At 34.1% G+C, this 22,814-nt stretch overlaps 1 protein-coding gene across 3 annotated transcripts in view; it reads right to left on the bottom strand.

The window, feature by feature from the left end:
• KLHL4 (kelch like family member 4) overlaps positions 1 to 22,814 on the bottom strand; it is a 163,618-nt gene that overhangs the window by 38,988 nt on the left and 101,816 nt on the right. For all 3 annotated transcript variants that reach the window (XR_010119566.1, XM_055268227.2, XM_055268226.2), the window contains exons 2-7: positions 18,371 to 18,538; positions 17,844 to 17,980; positions 14,276 to 14,472; positions 9,983 to 10,195; positions 6,623 to 6,809; positions 111 to 335 (exon numbers count right to left, since the gene is read on the bottom strand). Coding sequence is in view for 2 of the 3 variants with exons in the window: in XM_055268227.2 (XP_055124202.1) it covers positions 111 to 335; positions 6,623 to 6,809; positions 9,983 to 10,195; positions 14,276 to 14,472; positions 17,844 to 17,980; positions 18,371 to 18,538 (1,127 nt within the window). In the remaining variant the exon portion in view is untranslated. The remainder of the gene's footprint in view (positions 1 to 110; positions 336 to 6,622; positions 6,810 to 9,982; positions 10,196 to 14,275; positions 14,473 to 17,843; positions 17,981 to 18,370; positions 18,539 to 22,814) is intronic.

Raw genomic sequence — 22,814 nt, 5'->3', positions numbered from 1 at the left:
ACATTTTCACTAAGGATTTGGCTAAATCCCAATAATGTGCTGCTAGATTTAATTTTTAAAAACTCTACTTACTATACATTCTTGGAAAATACATTACGTTAAGCTCTTACCTAAGCCGTGCCGATGTGTTGACATGGGAGGCATCACAGTCCAGATTTTGCCAACTGGATTAAAACATTCCACTGTATTCAAAGTTTTTAAACCGTCTCTTCCTCCCACGACATAGAGCTTATTATCAATAACTGCAACTCCAAATTGAAGCCTACGGCCATTCATGGTGCCAATATGTAGCCAACTGTTGGTCCTGAGATCATATTTTTCAATAGTAGTAGTACCTGACAAAGGGATATTGAACAACGGTAAAATCTACTTTTATTGAAATTCTGAATTGGTATTATTTACATTATAATTATGTACCCATAACTTACAGCACAGTATCAGTGATAACAATTCAAATTAAGTAAGTAGCTCAGGTAATTCTACAATCTGGGAGATAAAGCAAAGGATAATCTTTTACCACTTCTGGACCCAAATAGAAGAGTCAAAATAAAATGTTTTATGTAATATGTTTGGTTTATACCCTTATAACGCTGGCTTTGGCTATACTATTATACTGGTAGTATCAACACAAGTGTCAAATGACATAATTTACAACAAAATACCTTGGATTCTATTATTGAATGTTTGCACATCCGTTACAGATTTAATTACTTATGACCTTTCAATATATTAATTTATGCTTTTTAAATTTGTTTTGGGTGTGTGTGTTTGTGTGTGTGTGTTTGTGTGTATGTGTGGGTGTGTGTGTTTATTTAAAAGACACGTAACTAAAGGACCAGGAATGAAAATTATTTTTAAATGGGCCTTTAGCTGGGTGTGGTGGCATGCACCTGTAGTCTCAGCTACTTGGGAGGCTGGGGTCAGAAGACCACTTCAGCCCAAGAGGCGGAGGCTGCAGTGGGCCAAGATCACGCCAGCCTGGGTGACAGAGTGAGACTCTGTCTATATAAATAAATAAATAAATAAAATTTAAAAAATGTTAAATGGGCCTTTGGTGTTGATTCACATAATGTTCCATGATGGTAATGATACAAGAGGTAGGGAGAAATTATTTATGCAGATAGTGAGGGCAAAAGAGTCCTTGGTGGAATTACCTTTCTAATCAAAAGCAGCCCCCCAAATCATTTATTTTCTAACAAAGAACAGCCTGAAAAATCAAGCTGCAGACATAGATAAGCAAGCTGGAAGCTTGCACAGGGGAAAGCCGGCAGCTGCACCGATAGGAAAGCGCTACCTTGGGGGCAGGCATTTCCAACATGGAGGCTTCATCTTCCCTTTTTTTGTCACCACGTGTACAGTAAGAAAGAAACGGGTAACATGGCCAGTTTAGGCAGAAAACCCACCTGCATAATAAAAGATTGGTGTGGGGGCTGCCAGAGATTCGTGCCCTATGCAAAGGCACACCTGGTCCTAACCAGTCTTTTGCGCCCTATGTAGAACAGGCACCATCTCCTCACCAGCTCATCTATAAAACCCCCTGCATTTCACCACAGATCTGGAAACCCATTTTTCCAGGACCCTTCTCTGTAGCGGAGAGCTATTCTCTTTCTTTTGCCTGTTAAATTTCTGCTCTTAATCTCACTCTTTGTGTGTCCATGTCTTTGATTTCTGTGGCCATGAGACAACGAACCTCAGGTGTTACCCCAGACAATGAACCTGCTTCAGTAGCACAAAATATTACAGTTGAGAATATAGAATTACAAGGTATTACTTTCTTTAAGTGTTAATATAATTGTATTTTCTATTCAATTACTAATGCACAAAGTTTACTGCCATAGTATACTGTCACTATTGACAAAGTAAACTATCACTACTGTCATAATGAATTGTCACTTCAGTAGGCAATGCTTCTTACCATTCATTCATAATAGTTGTTGCTATTTTTTAGTAAAAGCTGATTTTGCACAACAGGGAAACTTCTGAATAATAACCAGGATGGAAAATAATAGAATTATTTTTTACATCTATAGTATATCTAATAGAGTTTGTGGCAGGTTTAAAAAATTTCATCCCAATTACACAAAGTCAACCACAGTAATAAGCAAAAATACTTTCCAGTTGCTCCTTTATTGGGACATTTGTGAAGAAAATGCAGTCCATTAGTTATAATGAAGATGTAGTTAACATTTGAAGCATACCCATTGGCAGTTATAGGGCAATGGTATGGGGTCATATCCTGTCAAAATTGAAGCAGAGTGTATATTAAATATATATAGCTGCTCCTTGATTAGATTGAATTAGTGGAAACAGTGTTTCCTTCCTCTAAGTTTAAATATTTTCTGGTGAATAGTGCACTGCAAGTATTTGTGTTCCAAGATTTTGGATTTTCTAACACAAACTTGTAAATACACAGGGACTCATTTACTCTTTCTCTTTCATTATTGCCTCCTTCACTGATAACGTGGATTTGACTGAATACTGATTTATACATTAGCAATCAGTCTACTGACTATATTTCCTGCTAAGAGGTCAAATTACAACACCTATCAAAATACCTTTTCTACACTAAATATCTTTGGATGGTAATGTTAAAACTGAAATAATTAGAAACTCACACCTACTTTTATTCTATGATTAACCAGTCAGTTTTCTCTGAATGTTTTCCACTTCCTTCCATTTCCTCATCCCAAACTTCCTACATCTATATTCTTATCTGCTTGTTCTAATTTTAACTTTTAGTTCTCTTTGTGTTAGTGGAATTTACCGATGACCTAATTTAGATTAGGAAATAAAAGCTAGTCTGCACTCATTGTTATGATTATGAAGATATGAATGGTGGGGTAATTAGAAAATTGTACAAATGTACATTAGTCAGCTGTATGTAGAAGATTTACACTGAGAGATGTAGGTGTGTGATTCATGCCAGGTTAAACTTTTCAAGGCATTAGATTCAATAAAGATAAAATGATCCCATAACTTTTGACTGCAACATGAGCATTTATGACTAGTAGTTCTACATACTGAATTCTGAAGACTTCTGAACCAGCCCCTTTGTCTACCCCCACCAATCCTTCAACTAATCAAAACATATATTCTCTAGCTGCTTTACTAGGGCACCTCTATATTAGATGGAAAAACATAAATTCAATTTTTTTACTATCTTTTGCTTTAAAAATTTTCTGTATAAATAACTGTCTGCCCCAGAATGTTTGATCTATTGATTCTCAATTCATTTCTAAGCTCTTACCCAATCTTCGTTCATAATCTATTCAAGAGTGAACAAAACCTGTCAAACTTATCAGTGTTGCTGAGCACACTGTAGTTTCTGCAGTAGTGAATATATCCGATGTAATGATTTCCTCCATTTACTTTACAAATGTTCCAAAAGTGACAATATTAGCCTTTACCTTGTCTCCTGCCATATGCTTTACTCAGAATTTATTTTTTAAACAAATAAAAATTTATAAAATACTATGTATGTACAAGACATCCAAAGTTTACTAATTGACAATTTAACAATTTTGACTCTATGATTATACTTAGCACTTTCTAATGATTCTTTCAAATACATTGTAGGAGTTATAGTTAGCCCCAGCCATTTGTGTGATATCTATATTTAACAAAAATTCTGAGCTTGTTATATGAATCAGAGAGGAAATTAGAGATTGAGGAAGCACTGTATTTCCTAAACATCAAAATATAAAAGTTAAATTTTAAAAAGTTTTTAAATTTCAATAGTGTTGGGGGTACAGGTCATTTTAGGTTACATGGATAAGTTCTTTAGTGGTGATTTCTGAGAATTCAGTGCATCCATCACTCAATCAGTGTACACTGTACTCAATATATAGTCAAAAACATCTTTTAAAAATAACTGAAACAACACACTATAAGCAAAGGCATATGTATAGAAATTAATGTTTATACTTTTGTGAAAATATGTAAAGTAGTACATTTTTCAATGTCAAACTGCTTTATACAGATAAATGCTGCTCATTTAATGTTTTTGTTACACTTCTTAGGTTTTTTCTTTCTTTTTCTCTTTTTTCTTTTTTTTTGTTACTACGTGTTTACCCTGGCTATCCAATAGATTCTAAAACCCCCAAAGAGTTTTGTTGTTGTTCTTTTGTCTGTAGTAGTGGCAGTGTAGAAAAAGGAACATCGTATTTGAATAAGAATTTCATCTCCAGCCTTTCTTAATGATTGTCCTTTGGTTGGCTATCTAAACTTAAGATGTGCAAAGGAGCGGTAACAATATTGTGAAGATTAGAAACGATGTTTGCAAACTGCCAAAGATTAAGCAATCAAAAATGTAAGGTTTTACTATTCTTTTAATGGTCTGCAACGTCCCGTGAGCCTTTTATAGCGTCTCCGTATACCAGGAAGTCAAAGTGTCTCATGCCTTCATTTACTTCCATCACAAACTTTGGTAATAGAGTCCAGAGATTATAGGTTCATATTTCACACATTTTTAGAGACTGATAAGGAGTTATAGATACTTATAAACATTTGTTGTAATACATTCCTTTATGGTAACAATAATTTAACCAAGATGAGCCTGAATAAAATGCCAAGAATAAAAAATAAAAAACAAACACAAAAACCAAACAAACACAAAGTTTTCCATTTCTCACAATGCAAATTAGGCTTTTTTCAGAGTCAGATATGAAAGATAACTGCACTTGCATTTTTTAATTTAGTACTCTTGTAATTTGAATACCAAACAAGAAACCTTCTAATATGCTATTAATATTTAATTTAGTCAACAAAATTCAATAAAACCTCAAGTTGCCAGACTGGTAATTAATTATAGGATCTCATTGTCCTATAAAACCTATCTTGTGACATTATTGTTACAAAATACAAAAACATTGTTATTTGTTATTTCCTAAAGAACATCAGTTCTTGAAGTAACCCTACAAATCTGCAAATAATTGCATTTGCAATCTCTTGTTTTATGGGCTTATGATTAATAAGCATTGTTACTATGTAGTCTTCCAATTTTCAATTACATATATCAAAGAAAATAATGTGATTCCAGTAGGACTTCAAACCAAGTTTTTAAACTTTTTTTTTTTCTATCCCCTTTCCTTTCCTCATTTCCCGTCACCCCCCAGTTTCAAGATGTAGCTCTGAGATAAACTTTACATCCTTGGAATGTTTTCTTTCCTCCACTCCCTTTCTTATCCCATTCTATGCTCCCATACCTTATGCACATTGGTTACCTAGATGCTTGATAAACACACACCATACTCACTCATCTGGTCAAATATTTCCTGAGAAGGTTCAGGGGCTGGATGCTGATACAGACAAGACACCTCTGACCATGACGGCACCAGCCCCTTTACCAGATGGAACGATAAATAATTCAACGCAAGCCATTGAAGTGGGTCACAACACCTGACACTTCCTAGCCACCCTGCCTATTCTGCATTCCAAACTCTCTCTTTAAAACCCCCACATTCCCTCTACAAATGGAAGAGTAGACATTTTTGGAAAGAATTCCACCCACTCCTCTCCTTACTAGCATAGAAAAGAAAATCTTGCTTTCTTTTTGTCGCACCTCACTCTTGTTATTATGGCTTCTTTCTACAAGTGGCCAGCAGCCAGACCTTTCGCCAGCTACAGTCTCTTCCTTTCTGATTAACATGTGAAAGGAAAATAAGTCTTGGGACCCTCAAATCACTAAGCCAAAAGGAAAAGTCAAGCTGGGAATTGTGTCAGGCAAACCTTTCCTCCCTTTTTATTCCTAAATAAGAAAAATACTGAGATTTTTTTTTCTTAAAAAGCTACATACATCCCTCACAATTTGCCCACAAGGAAATTCCTTGTGGGTCTCCAGATGCTTACCCTTAAACAGTTACGTTGAGTTTCACAATGGCAATGTAAATTGACAGCTTATTTTCACAGGTGCAGGACAAAGGAATGACAGAACTCAATGTCATCCCTCTGTTCACCTGAGACAAATATGCATCTGATTGCTTCCTCTGCTTTATTGTTCATGAAAAAAGTGCATATTCTCTAAGCCAGACTAAGACACAAGTGACTATTCTTGTACCTCCCTCACATGTAAATTGTGTATTAAATGAAAAGCTAATCAGATACTCAAAAGAATGCAACCATCTGTCTCTTACCTACTTATGACCTAGAAGGCCCCCACTTTGAGTTGTCTTGCATTTCTGGACAGAACCAATGTATACCTTACACATATTGATTGATGTCTGATATCTCCCTAAAATGTATAAAACCCTGGGGTTAAGCATGGGCGCATTCTTAACCTTGTCAAAATAAACTTTGTAAATTAATTGAGACCTGTCTCACATACTTTTGGGTTCACAAACATTAAATAAGTTTTCCTTGAAAAGATATAATATGGCAAAGTAAATATTCAAATCTTAAAACAGCTTCTGTAAATAAAAGTGCCTATTAAGAGTTCAACACTAATTGAAAGGTTATGTCTCATAAGGTAAGTAGAAAAATGACGTCACAAAATCATATAATGCACCCTATTTATGAAAATTCACTTTAGGTGCACTCATTTAACATGGCTTTAATATCACCCTTATAAGTTGGAGGCTGTTAAGAATGTATCTTTTTTGAATGAAGACACTCAAGTTATTTTTACCTTTCATAGCATCCATGCCTCCTACAGCATAAAGTGCCCCCACAGTTGATTTTCTAGGCTTTGTCCGAGGGCTTTGCATCATGGATCTTCTCTCAGGCAAAAGATGATACTTCATAGCTTCCATCAGGAGCTTCTGACACTCAAGATCACCAGTAAACATGGAACTGGTTTCAAGATCTGCCAGTAACTGAAAAGTAGTGATGCATGGCATATGAATGGAGAGTTCACCATTAGAAAGAACATATTTGTATTTATATAACTTTGGAGGCTGGGCGCAGTGGTGTACACCTGAAATTCCATCACTTTGGGAGGCCAAGGTGTGTAGAACGCTGGAGCTCAGGAGTTTGAGACCAGCATGGGAAACAGGGCAAAACCTTGTCTCTACAAAAAAATACAAAAATTAGCCAGTTGTGGTTGCATGTGCCTGTAATCCCAGCTACTTGTAGGCTAAGGTGGGTTGATCGTTTGAGCCCAGGAGGTAGAGGCAGAGAAAACTTGAGCTAACCGAAATGTAGAAGTTTGGTTATTTAGTGCTTTTTGTTATTTAGTAAGATTTTTATTTTCACTTATCAAAAAAATAACTAAAAATCTGCTGGTAGTAGCTAATGATCTCTGCATATTTATTTAATTGACACATTATTCATCTTTTGAATAGGTACACATATAATTTAAAGGAGCAAATGTCAAAAATCACTCATAGAAAGTATTGCTGAAAGCAGTCAAAAAGAACGGCTCTGTCTGCACAAGCAAGAATCTACTAGTCTACTGCATGCGGCTAATACAAGTAGCAATCTTTTTGGTGGATTTGGGGTAGTTGTGTTGGTAGTGGTGGTCATGCAAACATGCTCAGTTAAAATAATAACAGACATGGTGGATGGTATCTTTATCATCTGATCACTTCTGCAGAGTATTCTGAAAGCAGGTGCTTTTTAACTGAGTAGAGATACATGCCTTAGTAACTAGTCAGCATATTAACAAAAATAGATGATCAATTCTTTTTAACTATCATTACCTGGCAGATAGTGACCTTATTTAACACTGATAAAAGTGAGGTAAAGTATTTTTCATGAGATGAGTTGGAGAGAATTCAAGAGTATATTTCAGAATGTTGTCAAGAGTCATCTTAGATTGGTTCTCTTGGAGTTTTGGGTCCACAGTATCATGGGACATTGAGAGGAATAGTGAGCAGGTTGCTGGAATAGAAGAGGTAATCTTATTAAATTAAACTTATCTGAATTTTCCTGCTCTTCATGTGTTAATTTCAGTTCTGTTTTCACTCCACCTGTGATATTTGATGGATCTTTATTTTGACTTGCCTCATGAGAGCCCAGGCATTTGCTTAATGCATATGCTTTCAGAAATAGGTCTAAAAACTAGGCTATGTATTTTTCCCTAAAAATACTCTTCAGAGATTCATCCTTTTTATATATTTCATTTCTAAAATATTTGTAAGGTCACCTTTTAAATTCTTTTGGAAAGCCTGTATTTGCATGACATTGCCTATCACTACCATGATCAGGAAAAGTTCACACAGTCCATATTCTAGGTCTAAGGCATGCTCAGAGGTGGGCTACCACGGTAGTGTTGGTTGTACATTTGGGCTAGAAATATCCCTCCATTCCAATAAAATAACAGAAGTTCAAACTAAGAAGTTCACTTTGCTGAAAGTGTCTTATAGACTGAAGGCTCTGTAAAGATACCGGCCTCTGATCTTACACCAGTGCATCTTAAGTTTTTTATGCCTAAAATCACAAGGAGAAATTGTTAATACACAGATTCTTCAGCCTGTTTCCCTGAAATTGGTTAACTGGGTCTGCAGTGGAGCATGAGAAATTGTGTTTTTAACAAGTTCACAGGCCCAGGAACATTTTGAAAGGCAGTCTGGGAATCTCATATGTCATAGAAATTTTCTTGAGAATAATACACATAAGTGTACACGTTCACCCAAACATAAAATGTCCATAGATTCTAAAGATCATCTGTCAATCCAAAGACTTAGAACCTTGGATCTAAAATTACATATATATTTATTATTTCTGTTTTTGGCATTACTATTGCCTTGCTCTTTGGATAAATTTGCTATAACCAGAAGGGTAATCAATGTTCTTTCATTGCATATGGATAGATTCTTAAGAGCATGCCTATAGTTCTATGGAATTTAATTAACAGCTGGAAGTTTTAAAAAATGTGGAAAAATCATCTGGGCACAGTGGCTCATGCCTGTAATCCCAGCACTTTGGGAGGCTGAGGCAGGTGGATCACAAGGTCAGGAGATCGAGACCATCCTGGCCAACATGGTGAAACCCCATCTTTACTAAAAATACAAAAATTAGCTGAGCATGGTGGCACATGCCTGTAATCCCAGCTACTTGGGAGGCTGAGGCAGGAGAATCGCTTGAACTAGGGAGTCAGAGGTTGCAGTGAGCCGAGATAGTGCCACTGCGCTCCAGCCTGGAAACAGAGTGAGACTCCTTCTCAAAAAGAAAAAAAAAAAAAAAGTGGAAAAATCATCAGCAGATTAACAATCTATTTTTCAATATTAACATTTAATTAGTAACTTTGTTATAAAAGTGGATTCATGTTAATATTTACAAAATTATTGATCCACTAAATCTATACAAGGTCTGTTTTTAATTCAGATGATGTTTGAGGCGTGTAGCCACAAATTCAGTAGATATTACATGCATATGTGCAGTATATTCACATGTATTATAAATTTTATTGATTAATTTGCTACAGAGAAAAAACTGTCGTTATCACCAATGGTGAAATTATGTGGTGAGACTGCATTCCAAAATTCAGTATGAGTTGAGTTAACCCTGGATCTTATTCAAAAGTGTTTGTTCTTAGAATCATCTTTGCTATAATCCTTCAATTCAACATATATGGTGAGGATGCCTTTATAATTATGCTATAGTGCATCGAAAGTATGATAGCATTCTTTTGATCGTAGCAGATAATATTAATAGATATTATTCAGTACCTGACTCATTCCTAGACTCTCCTCTGGAAGGCTATTGTACTAATTATTAACATTTTGCCTAGAAGGTGTGCAGGAAAAAGAAAAAAAGAGTTAGCCTAGTCATTTTCCCAGCTTTTTACAAATATTATGTGGTGAAACTGAAACTAATGAATATTCTGATGTTTATGGTTTAACAGTAGCTTTTTTTAGTCATTTTTTTTCTGTCTTTTATTAATGCCTCTAATTGATGGCTGAATATGTCCTTCTGTGAAACAAATCTTGTACACTCAAATTACCAGGAATCTTCTGAAAAAATAAAATTAGGGAAATAAGAAACGGATTAGTGCCTAGTGGTAGTTCAGAACTATATTTTAAATTACCTAGGTAATTTTCCATACCTGTGGTGGGAGTAATGGCAGTCTGATGTAAGAAAGCAGCATCCCCAGTTCTCCTTGCCTATTCTGCACATCATGCCCCACCCACTGCATGAGAGCATGAAAAATGGTCTCTTCATCAGGCACATTAATGTCATCACTGCACAGAAGTTTTGAAATTTCATTCGCTGGAAGCAGGAGGAATTCTTGGTTTTTTATTACCTCAATGAAGTGTTCCTAGAAAAGAAAGGTTATCTACTAAAACTTTGCGCTTTAGAAATTTCTTCATGGAATAAGCATATCAAAGCATTTCATGTTCTTAAACTTCAGAAAATGCAAGAGAAACAGATGTATCCACTTATAAAAAATAGGTGCTCCTGCTACCCGTGACATGGATAACAGGGAGCCTTCTGAAGCTGACAGGCCAAATGCTTCCACTGGGAATTATTTATAGAACACACAAAGTTAGCTTTAACTGCTTCACAGCCCACATAGGCAGAGTGTTAGAGCCAAAAGCGGCAGTTTTTGCTCCCAGCTGCTGTACGTGACAACAGCAGCTCATGACTTCAGAGCTGACTGTCTAGTTGGTCTTCAGCCAAAAGCCATGAGAAAAAGGCTGAAACTTTTTAAGGTGGTGGCTATCTTGAAAGCCTAGGAGAGTTAACTCTGGCTATGTATGTGAGGCAGAAACAAACTGAATTCCTTGGAGATAAGAAAAAAGAATGATGAAAAACTCTTTCCTTTTATGGAAAAGTATGATCTTCTATTGACCAAGAGAAAGTACTCTATTGCAGTTGGTAACAATCTATGGGTTCAGGACAATCTAAAAAGGATTCCTATAAAGTTTTTTCTTTGGGAAAGAGTGAGGATGTCTTTTAAGTTTATATATTATCCCCGGCTAGTATTTTCATATTTTTTTTAGTAGAGTGAAGCTCCGTCTCAAAAAAATAATAATAAATTTATATATTATATCTCAATTCTTCTTTCATTGTGTTGTATTTTGTCAAATATACAATTTCAAACATCTGTGTTTCATTTTTTTAAACCAAAACACCATCATATTTTTTTCTAGTTTATAAATATTACATGTTCTTTCTTTGACAACAGAATGATCATTTTTAACATTTCTCATAGTGAAGATCTCAAGTTTTAAGTGAAATAAAATATATTTCTAAAATGAAGATAAACATACCTACTTGGCAATTTATGTTGCACAATAAACAGACATTCCAGGAACAGTTTAAGCTAGTCTCTGAATAATTGGGGTCTCTAAATAAATCAAATCACCACCTCAGCTTTACTTTTAGTTTAGTCATTGTGGAAGTGAATAAATCAAATAAAAAAGTTATCCAGACAGCAATAATCAATGTTGATATACCCATCAGAAAGCTCTGATGCTGTAAGTTTCAAACTGGCCTATTTAGACAAATAACTCTTTGTGATTAAGACAAACAATTGAAAGAGAACTGCTGTTCTTACTGTAGCAGATGTCTCTGGGTGAAGACCCTCCCACTCATACAAATAATGGTGATAGTAGTACAACTATTAATACATTACACTTGAACAGCACTTCACACTTTACTGATTTCTTTCACAAGCATTAAGTCATCACCAGTGTGATCTTGTGAGAAAGTGGAGTTAGTCTGATAAGAAAGCAGGTCATATGAGTTGTCTGATTCCCTATGGAGTAAGTGGCAAAGTCTGGATTCAAGCATAAGCCTCTGAAATCATGCTTACTGCATTTTGTTTGATATTGCATCTGCTTTTCGTAAGTGATATGATTTTTGTGAAAGAGTTTAGACAAATATAAAACTATAAAACTTAAGGTTATATAGTACTGATATTGCATATAAACTCTGAAACTGCATTAATATTATGGACACCTCAATATCTCTTCCTTTTTACCCACTCTCCAATTAAAAAACAAAGAGGAAAAACCTAGATTTTCTGATAGAATTTGTTATGACTTCAGGATTTCTTCCTAATGGGAGTATTGAAAATTGCTGGGCAATATAGTAGATTAGTCTAAATAAAGAATAAGTATAATTTTAAAGTATCTATATATTACATTGCAGTATGCAGTACTGTATAGAAATAATTAGTTTCACTTAAAGATTAATTTTAAATTGTTTTATTTTGGAATTATTTTGCTCCTAATTTCAAGGTAAACACTTTATTCTATGCAACTTCCAAGGGAGTCTTCTTTTGAGCCCTGGATTAACTATTCATTTTATAAATATCTACACTTATATTGTTGCAAAATTTACCAAATGACTATCACATATTTGCTAAATGCTTCATTGATGCAGACAACTATCTATATGATTTAAATGGTTAATTTTATGTATGAACTTGACTGGGTAACGAACGGGGTATCCAGACATTTGGCCAAATAGCATTCTGAGTGTGTCTGTGAGGGTAGTTCTGGATGAGGCCCATTCACATGAGGGAAGCCAATCTACCTTGTTCAGTCTACCAATGCACATGATTACAATTGAATCCCTAAATTGTTTAATATTATTCTTAGACATTAAAATTATTTGCATTATTAAACTATCAATCCAGTACTGCAAAAACATTATTATAGCAAGACCTTTATATATTTTACTGTATTTACAATAGATACTAACATAACTAAAGAAGCGAGATTAAGAGAGACAACAATATTACATTTTTATGCACATCCTGCTTCAACACTCCGTTTTGGTCACATAATAGGAAAAGGAAGACAAGTTCATTTTGAGCAACAAAAATAATTCGAACTTTTTTTCAGAATGTATTTTGCTTGCAAGTGTGTAATACTAAACAGGAAACTGCTAAAACTTAGTTCAAGAATTTAAGTAATTAAATAGGAAGTTTCCGTGTTTATTTTTTGTGGTAGAATAAACCTTTGACCTTCATAACTGCTGTTCCTTTAGATTATATAGTATCTGTATTTACGACACAGGAACATAAATGGTGTAATTAAATGATATATTTTAAAATGTCAATCCATTATAATATGATTCTCCATATAATGGTATTGTTTTAGGAATATGTTTCAAACTTCAAATTTTGAGCAATGGACCTAGGGTGGGAAGTAGGAGGGAGAAAGATTTGATAAGAAGTTTTTAAACAATTGAAATTTTAGAAATTAAAAAATTACCTTTTGTACAAAACCCCAGAAAAATACTCTTTATATGCATCTCTATTCTAAAAAATGCTACTTTTATTTATGATTTCAGTGTGTGCCTTTCTATTGTTCACTTGTATGCAATTGCTTTTTGTTTTTTAATATTAAATAACTGAAGCAATTTCATTTTTTTGAAATATTTATATTTTGATTCGGCTTCACAAAATGATCCATCTCTTGTGTCCTTCCCTTCTTCAGAGGTTAAAAAAGTTTATTTTTACTCTGCATCAGGGAAGTATTAGCTTCTATTGTAAGGCTTTATTGAATATCCTCTGTCCATTTAATATGCTCTATCTTATCATATGCAACATTTAAATAATTACCACCTATGAACATTTGCATTAGATTTAATTGTTAATAGAATTGAAAGGGATTTTAAGTTAGTTGCATTAATGAATTGAACTGTAAGTTATTTTTAACCAAAGTAAAATTTGTTACTAAGACATAAAGAAGTTCATTCAATAAAATTATCTGGGCTGGGCGCGGTGGCTCATGCCTGTAATCCCAGCACTTCGGGAGGCCGAGGCGGGCGGATCACAAGGTCAGGAGTTCGAAACCAGCCTGGCCAATATGGTGAAACCCCATCTTTACTAAAAATACAAAAATAAGTGGGGCATGGTGGCGGGTGCCTGTAGTCCCAGCTACTCAGGATGCTGAGGCAGGAGAATCACTTAAACCCAGGAGGCGGAGGTTGCAGTGAGTTGAGATCGCGCCACTAATTTTGGTAGTTTTTAAGCTCCGACAATTATTGACCCATTAATATTAGCATTTTTCCTTACTGAATGACACCTCACTTTCTTTATAAATCATAATTTGTACAATTTTATGGACTAAAGCTCTAATTGTGCAAAAATATCAGGGAATTAACATTTTCTTAATACCATAAATTCTATTTGAAATACGCAGTTGTACAATTTATTTTTTGGTAGTATTTTTATTTCCTCAAGTTTGGGGATTTAATTAAACATTTGTAATTCAAAAAAGGAAAAGCTTGCTTGAGTGCAACTCAACCAGACAAATGTTTTTGCTGAATATATAATATGTGAAAGTCATCTACAAGTTATATAAGTTTATATTGCTTATTAATTTTATTATAACATTAACATATTTTTACTACAAGTTAAGTTGAAGCAATTGATTTTTACCATAGTGTATTTGTGTGCCACATTGAGAAGTTCTGTACAGCCTTGGGCATCTCCAAATGATCGAATCCCTAAGCAGTTTGAAGGATGGAGCTGCTTTATGAGAAAATTGGAGCAAACATCAATGACCTGAGTCAGCTGCAGAAGACAAGCTGCAGCCAGCAAACTTTCAATGGTATCTTCTTTCAATTGCAGGACTCCTAGATGGTTTGAAAAAGCAAAGAATGATTGTAAGTTCCATAAAGTAAAAATTATGTCAACTAGTTGAAATATTTTTTTATTTTCCTCTCTAGTAGAGCTATGCTTTTCAGCAGATTTGGAGCACATTTTGAGGCTAATATACGCAAGACAGTCTGTCTGTAAACACTAATAAGATGGCTGAAATTAGCCAGATTAGGTTATCAAAAATGACTGTAGCAAATAAACAGTGAATAACATTATTGTAAAGAACAGCAACTTGTTACTTCTTTATCATCTTAGGCCTGCATTTAAATCTTATATCAATCATTTCACATTGTATATGTACATGAGAATATTACGTTGTACACCTTAAACACATACAATTTTGATTTTTAAATCATACCTGTATAAAGTTGAAAAAACTGTTTCATTATGACTCAAAGAACATTATGTCATATTGTATAAGAATCATACAATTGGCCATGCAAGTAACTGTCATTGTGAGGAGGTAAACATCTTAGTAAATAAAAAAAGCATTAAGCTTAATTGTCCATTTATTTTGTAAGAAGAACACTGAACTTTTATGCCTTTTTTTTGTATCTACATTAGGTGGTAAAGATGTATTTGCCCAAAATATTATCTCTAGAATTCACCCCTGGCACTGTCTCAAGAGGAAGAAAATGTTGCCAACAGTCCACAAATGAAGAATTACTTATTTGCTTTGTTATAAAATAATCAGTCTCTTTTTGAAAATATCTGTAATGAATTTTTAAAAACAGAATCAGAAGCAATTTAAGTTAGTCTGTTTATATTTATGTCTGTATTATTTTTAGAACACGTGTTATTGATTAGTTGTTGCAAAAATTATGCGATTTTTATGAGACATTCCTACTTTTTATTGTTTCAGCCAAGTTATAAAGAATGTTTCAAATGGCTGATATCAATTACAAACTATTCCCCTAAAGTTTTCCCTTCTAAAATACCTTAATATGGGGCTCATATAGTTGCATAACCATAAGGAAAAGAGTAATACATATTGTGAGGTCTTCTATACATAGTTCAATCTGTAGAATATATTGTAAAGGGGTCCAGCCCATCAGCAGACTCTCTTGTATTGTTCTTGTTCTGATTTTGAAGGGAGAGCCCTGCCCATATCTCATGAGACCTAGAGAAGTATGAACTATTCTCCAATTCAGATATAAATATTCATCTGCTATAGACATTTAAATTTGGTCTGGTTATTAGGAAGAATATTCATTCAGAGGAATAGTTATAAATGTCTTCGATACAGTAGGAAAGCATTGTATATTACAGTGTACAGTATTCAGTTACAAGCATGCTTAAGAAAGGCTGTTTGGAGCTGGCCCAAGTTTCACTTCATTAAAGAGTAAAAGGATAGTCAAGAGCCAGCTGAATTATCTTACCCTACGAATGCTCATTGGGAACAAAAAGATGTTTTCTAAGGATTAAAATGTATCAGGTAGAAGAAATAAAGTTCTTTCCATTTCACTCCTGATTTTAAAAAGCTTATTGAAATTTTAGAGCATATGGAAATTTAGGGAATATTTTTGTTTAAAGGCTTGTCAGGAGAAAGGTGAAAGTTGAAGGAAGGAACGAAATACTGTGAAATTTCAAAGTAGTTTTGTTAGAACAGTGGTCTTCAAATAGCATGCATACCACTAGAGTTATATAAAACCTATCTGAGACACAGATCAATTTCATGTAAAGAAATTTCAGTACCTCAAATTCCATACATACCCCTCCTAAAAAATGGTCTGCTCCCAAAACAGTTGTTACCACACAGGTTTTACTTTCCCAGTGTCCTTTCCATAATTTTCCTTTTTCTCATCTCATAAAAGGAAGTCACATTCCTCACCTATCCCAAAGTATACTATGCTACATTATGGGGTTGTGGCATAGGAAAAACTTTGAAATAAAAGCTTCTTCATACATATTTTTATTAGGATCTAAATCATATCATATTCACACTTTCAAAATGTACAATCTGGTGTTTTTTAGTATATTCAAAAAATTTTGCAACCTGTATCACTATCTAATTCCAGAACGTTTTCACCACTCCCAGAAGGAACTCCATACCTATTAACATTCATTCCCAATTCCCTCCATATTCCTACAACCAATAGTCTACCTTCTGCCTCTACAAATTTTTCTATTTCGTACATTTAATGTAAATGGTATAATAAAATAAGCGACCTTTTGCGACAGGCTTCTTTTATCTGGCATAATATTTTCAAAGTTTATCCATGTTGTAGTATCTATTACTACTTCATTCCTTTCTTATTGCCTATTAATATTCTACTGTGTTCATATACCGTATTTGATTTACCCATTCCTCAGTTTGTAAACATTTGGGTTGTTTCTACTCTTTAGTTATGAATAATGCTTATATGAACATTTGTGTACACACTGTCGTGTGGACATGTTTTTAACTCTTGGGTATATAACTACGAATGGAATTGCTAAATTATAAGGTAACTATTTTGTTTAACTTTTGAGGGACTGTCATATAGATATATTTTTAAATGAATTGTTGTTGGTATCAAATTCTTATAGGATCAAGATTTGTTAGATACATTTAAAATGCAAACTTAATAGTGCTTTATAAAAAGATTAATATTTACAATATTTTGGGGATTATATACTTTACAAATATTTAAAATTACAACATATTTTAGTCATTAATGGAAAAATGTAAGGAGAGCACATCGTTTCTCAAAATTATTTTACAGACAGTGCAAGCAAAAATGTTTGAAAATGACTGTGTTGGAGAAAGCCAGGAGGTAAGGTTTTAGTCTTAAGAGGAGCCTAAGTATACATAATCAAATAAAAGTATTTTAATACTAAGAGACCCTGAAGATGAAATAATCATTCTGGAATAAAAGTCAAAATACTTTTTAGTCCCCAAATTCATTGTTACCTTTATTTACAGTTTGAATAGATATGAAAATTATTCTGAATGAACAGAATGACTAAATCTCTACTGTAGGATTGGAAGACCCCATTCCCAAATCTACTTTTTACAAACAAGAATGTGCCCACACCATTCCAGAATTGTTCTTGCATGTTTGTGTTAAATAGTTGTCTGCTCTCATGGTTAAGGTATTTTCTACATATTATATACCTCTTGTTCTTTTATATTATTGAGTTTATATCCTGACTATGCCTTTTTATTACTTTAGGAAATTTATTTAACTCATCTATTCTTTAGTTTCCTCACCTTTGTAGTTGTAATAGCAGTATTACTACTACTGAAGAATAGTAGTAGTAGTAGTAGTAGCAATAATAACCACTACTACTACTACTACTACTAATAATAATGTGTGTTATGTAACGTAGGGTCATTACGAGTTAATGTGTATTAAGCACTTACCTGTGTAAGCATACTGCACCAAGGAATTTAGTGCATTTGGATCTACTCCTTCCATCCTGACCTCTTCTTGTTTGGCTTCAAGCACATCATTAGTAAACATTGCAGCAAAATAATCAGACACTGCGCTGAGAACCAACCTGGAAATAGGAAATATTTGTAGGAATTTAAATGAGTCAATGATTTAACTGAAAAGCATGAAATGGATTCAGCAAATTTGTAACACTGGTGAGTCTGTTTTCTCCATAAAATCTTTACAATTCAGTCAAATGTAGTGAAGTTAGAATGGTCAAATACATAAACTGATCTTTTTTAGAGAGTGTGTTTGTGCTGTACTTTCCATCATCAGTCTTTTCAAAGTTTGGCTCTTCTAAATAATACACAGAGAAACGGATCATATAGGCGAATGCTTTTTTAATATAGGAAAATAAATATTTTTACAAATATTCCAATTTATAATCTATGTATTTATTATCTCTTATTTATAATTGCCCTACTCAAAACCATTCTGTATACATAAAAATACTTACCTATGGGCTGGGATGCGGAGGTGTCCTGCAATTAGTAGCACATCACATAGTTGTTTCTCTTTCAAGTAGTTCTCCATTTTACGAAGAGTTTGCTCTGCGTGGTTTGTAACATGGAACTGCTCTTCAGATCTGGTGGCATTCATTTCTTCAGAGTGCTGTGTATCTAATCTGAAAAGGAAGTAAGGATGAGAATATGGTTCATCATATAATTTTGTAAAAAATTTAATTTTTCTCTAATGAGAGTACAAACATGTAGTAGAAATTTAGGCATACCAACTTCTAAAGGAACTTAGTTGGATTAAAGTAAAATTAAAATTTGTTTTCTGATCTTAGATATTTTCCTATAATTACTACCTAACCTTTCATTAAAGTGAAGTGTGCTGGTTAGTATTTATATCTGAAATGTATCCAGAACTATGTACAATTCACCAACAGGGCTAGTGATAGTTGTTATATTCACAAACATAAAACCTACATTCTTTGATTTATATGGGTATTATAATTATGTCAATAGGCAGGAAACCCTTAGACCTGAGTCAAAATACTTTAAAAATGTTTGATTATGTCCTGAAGCTTCTCCCTGGAGTACTCATTACACATAAGAAATATTCCTCAAAGAATTTCAAGCCTAAGAGTTTCATAGCATTCTTTACAATATCAATCCCATTAAGAAACTGTACATATTTCCACCTTTTATTTCTTAATATTTAGTCAAATGTGATAGCCATTGAATTTACAATAATAAAAGCAATCTACCTGTATTTTCAACATTACACAATGGTGGAATTTAAATCTCAACACAAGTACATACAGGCTTACAATCAGTAGGAGATGAACAATTGATTGATAAGATGAATGCGCTTAAATATTTTGCTTATTACATTTCTTGCATCCAGGCATCATTTTCTAACTACCAGCTAGGATTAGTTTTAGATCTCCTCACTCCCGATTCAGTCTGTGTTTCTTTTAAGACAGTTGGTCCAAGGTGATATTACTTTCTCTGTCCAATTCAAATATATTATTCTTTAAATCTTCAGTCATAATATTGTACTGATAAGAAGGGGTCATGGCATGAATAGCTCAAAAATTGCCTGCTACCTCCCTTCAGATGCACTCTCCTTGACTTGTTCTGGAAAAGAACAATTTCTTGGCACCATAGACTGAAAAGCATTCAGGTAGCACTTAACTCACATTATCCTAAACTTTTCTCTTTTCTAGTAATGATGCTGTTCACATTAATTGAGTCAAACATTCAATGTCGAATTAGCTTAGCTCCCAAAGAGCTGGGATTACAGGTGTGAGCCACCGTGCCCTGCCATGCTTACTGGATAATTTTATCTGAAGAAATGATGTATCCCTATTTGTGAAATAAGTATTTTAATATATCACATGTGATTATAGTGTAAAATATGCTATTGTAAATCACTAAAATTATTATTTGAATGACAATATTATGCAGTCTTGCGTCACTCAACAACAGAGATACATCTGAGAAATGCATCATTAAGGGATTTGTTATTGTGCATCATTATAGACTGTACTAACCCAAAGCTACATGACCTACCCTACCACTTAACTAGGCTATGTGGTTTATGGTATAACCTATTGCTTCCAGTTTACAAACCTGTACTGCATGTTACTGTACTGAATACAATGTAGGCAACTATAGCACAATAGTAAGTATTTGTTCATCTCAAATATACAAACATAGAAAGAGTACAGTAAAAATATAATATAAAAGATGAAAACTGGAATACCTGCATAGAACACTTACCATGAGATAACCTTTTAAAGACCGAAACTTGCTTTGGGGATAAGTAAGTGAATGGTGAGTTAATGTGAAAGCCTGGCACATTTCTGTGCATTACTGTGGAATGTATAAACACTGTACATCTAGGCTGCACTAAATTAATAAACAATACTTTTTCTTTAATAATAAATTAATCTTAGCTTTCTGTAACTTTTTTTGCTTTATGAACTTTAATTTTTAAACATTTGACTTTTTAAATAACACTTAACCACACTGTACAGATGTAAAAAACATTTTCTTATATCCTTACTCTAAAAGCTTTTTTCTATTTTTAATATTTTTAGCTGTTAAACTCTATGCTAATTGTTACACAAACATATGCATTAGCCTAGGCCTATACAAGGTCAAGATCATCAATATCACTGTCTTCTGCCTCCACTTCTTGTCCCAGTGGCAGGTTTCTAGGGGCAATAAGACACGTGGAGCTTTCATCTCTGCCTTCTTCTGGAATGCTTCCCAGAGGACATGCCTGAGGTTGTTTTACAGTTAACTTTTTTTCTTAAGTAGAAGTAATATACTCTAAAATAGTGGTAAAAATAGTATAGTATAGTATAGTACAGTACAGTACAGTATAGTATAGTATAAGATAGTACAGTATGTACTTAAACCAGTAACATAGTCATTTATTATCATTATAAAGTACTATGTACTGTACATAATTGTATGTGGTGTACTTTTTTATATGACTGATAGTGCAGTAGGTTTGTTTACACCAACATCACTACAAACATGTGAGTAGTGCATTGTGAACAATGGTTGCATTGTCACTAGGTAATAGGAATTTTTCAGCTCCCTTATAATCTTATGGGGCCATCATCAGATAAGCGGTTTTTCATTGATCAAAATGTCATGATACAGTGCATAACTGTACTTGAACCAATTCCATCATATCCCAGAGTATTTGATCTGACCACCATGCTCTACCACCTCCAATCTTAAACACTAGTACAGAAACCAGATACTAAGATGTTAACACTTGAAAAATATATGAACGTTTTTACTTACCAAATACCCTTTTTAATATTTTTGTGGTTATTTCTATAGCCCTTGTAAAATATGTCATACATTAAGGAAATTATCTTAAATCATTTGTGATATTTTCAGATTCATCAATAGTTTTAATAAAAGCAATTTTTTAATTTAAATAGAATTTATATTCTCAGAAGCTTTTTTCTTTTTTTAAAGGAGACAGAATCTCGCTGTGTTGCCCAGGCTGGAGGGCAATGGCCTGATCTTGGCTCACTGCAACCTCTGTCTCCTGGGTTTGAGCGATTCTCATGCCTCAACCTCCCAAGTAGCTGGGACTGCGGGTGTGCACCACCACACCTGGCTAATCTTTGTATTTTTAGTAAAGACAGGGTTTCACCATGTTGGCCAGGCTGGTCTCGAACTCCTGGTATCAAGACATCCACTAGGCTCAGCCTCCCAAAGTGCTGAAATTACAGGTGTGAGCCACTGCACTCAGCCACAGAGGCTTGTTACCTAATCCTTTTTCATTTATGCTGCTGAAAATTAAAAAGAAAGTGAAGAAATTTCACAAATGCAGTTAAATATGTCTTTCAGTTATGTGTTTTATCAGAATGGAATGTTTAAGAAACTCAGCAACGATTTTGATATTTTTCTACTATCATATATATTAATATGTAAATTTAAATAATTATATTTTGATAATTCTAAATGCAGAAATGTTCAGAAAATAACATACAGAATTATTGTCTATGTCAAATTAAGAAGACAGAAGAAAACTATACATAAAATTTGGAGTCAGTAGAAAAAGTAAGCCATCAGATATTCTTCCTGATACCCAAATACTACCCAATATAGTTAATATTTAGACTCATTGTTTCTGCTGAATGTGTGTGTACGTCCTAACTTTCAATAGAACTTTGCATTTAAACATCTCAGAGGAGATTTATTCATTCCACAGCTACTTATTGATTTCTTAGTGCCTGAACAGAGCTATTTTAGGAAGTAAAGATATAGCAGTACACACAACAAACTCTGATTCTCATGCACTTTGCCTCATGGGAGGGCTTAGAATGTAAACAAATAAGTATGTCAGGTAGTGATAAGGTCTATGAAGAGAAACAAGGTGAGGGAAGAGAGTCGAGGCTTTGGGATGGGGAGGCTGGTGGCATTTTATGTAGAGTGGTAATGGAAGGCATCTATGATAAGGTTAATCAGCTGAGAAAACTGAGAAAGCAAGCCATGTAGATATCCTTGATATAGTTTTGACGTTTGTCTCCTCCACATACCATGTTGAAATGTGATCCCCAGTGGTGGCGGTGGGATCTAGTGGTAGGTGTTTGTGTCATGGAGGTGTATCCCTCATGAATGACATGATGTCCTTGGAGTAATGTGTGAGTTCTCACTCTTTTAGTTTATGTGGGAGCTGGTTGTTTAAAGAGACTAGCACCCTTCAAGGACTTCATGTCTAAAACACCAAAAGCAATGGCAACAAAAGCCAAAACAGACAAATGGGATCTAATTAAACTAAAGAGCTTCTGCACAGCAAAAGAAACTACCATCAGAGTGAACAGGCAACCTACAGAATGGGAGAAAATTTTTGCAATCTACTCATCTGACAAAGGACTAATATTCAGAATCTACAAAGAACTCAAATTTACAAGAAAA

The sequence above is a fragment of the Symphalangus syndactylus genome, chromosome X (genome assembly GCF_028878055.3).
Source record: "Symphalangus syndactylus isolate Jambi chromosome X, NHGRI_mSymSyn1-v2.1_pri, whole genome shotgun sequence".
Lineage (NCBI taxonomy): Eukaryota > Metazoa > Chordata > Mammalia > Primates > Hylobatidae > Symphalangus > Symphalangus syndactylus.
The sequence above is the reverse complement of the archived record's forward strand: the minus strand, read 5'-3'. Positions and strand labels throughout refer to the sequence as shown.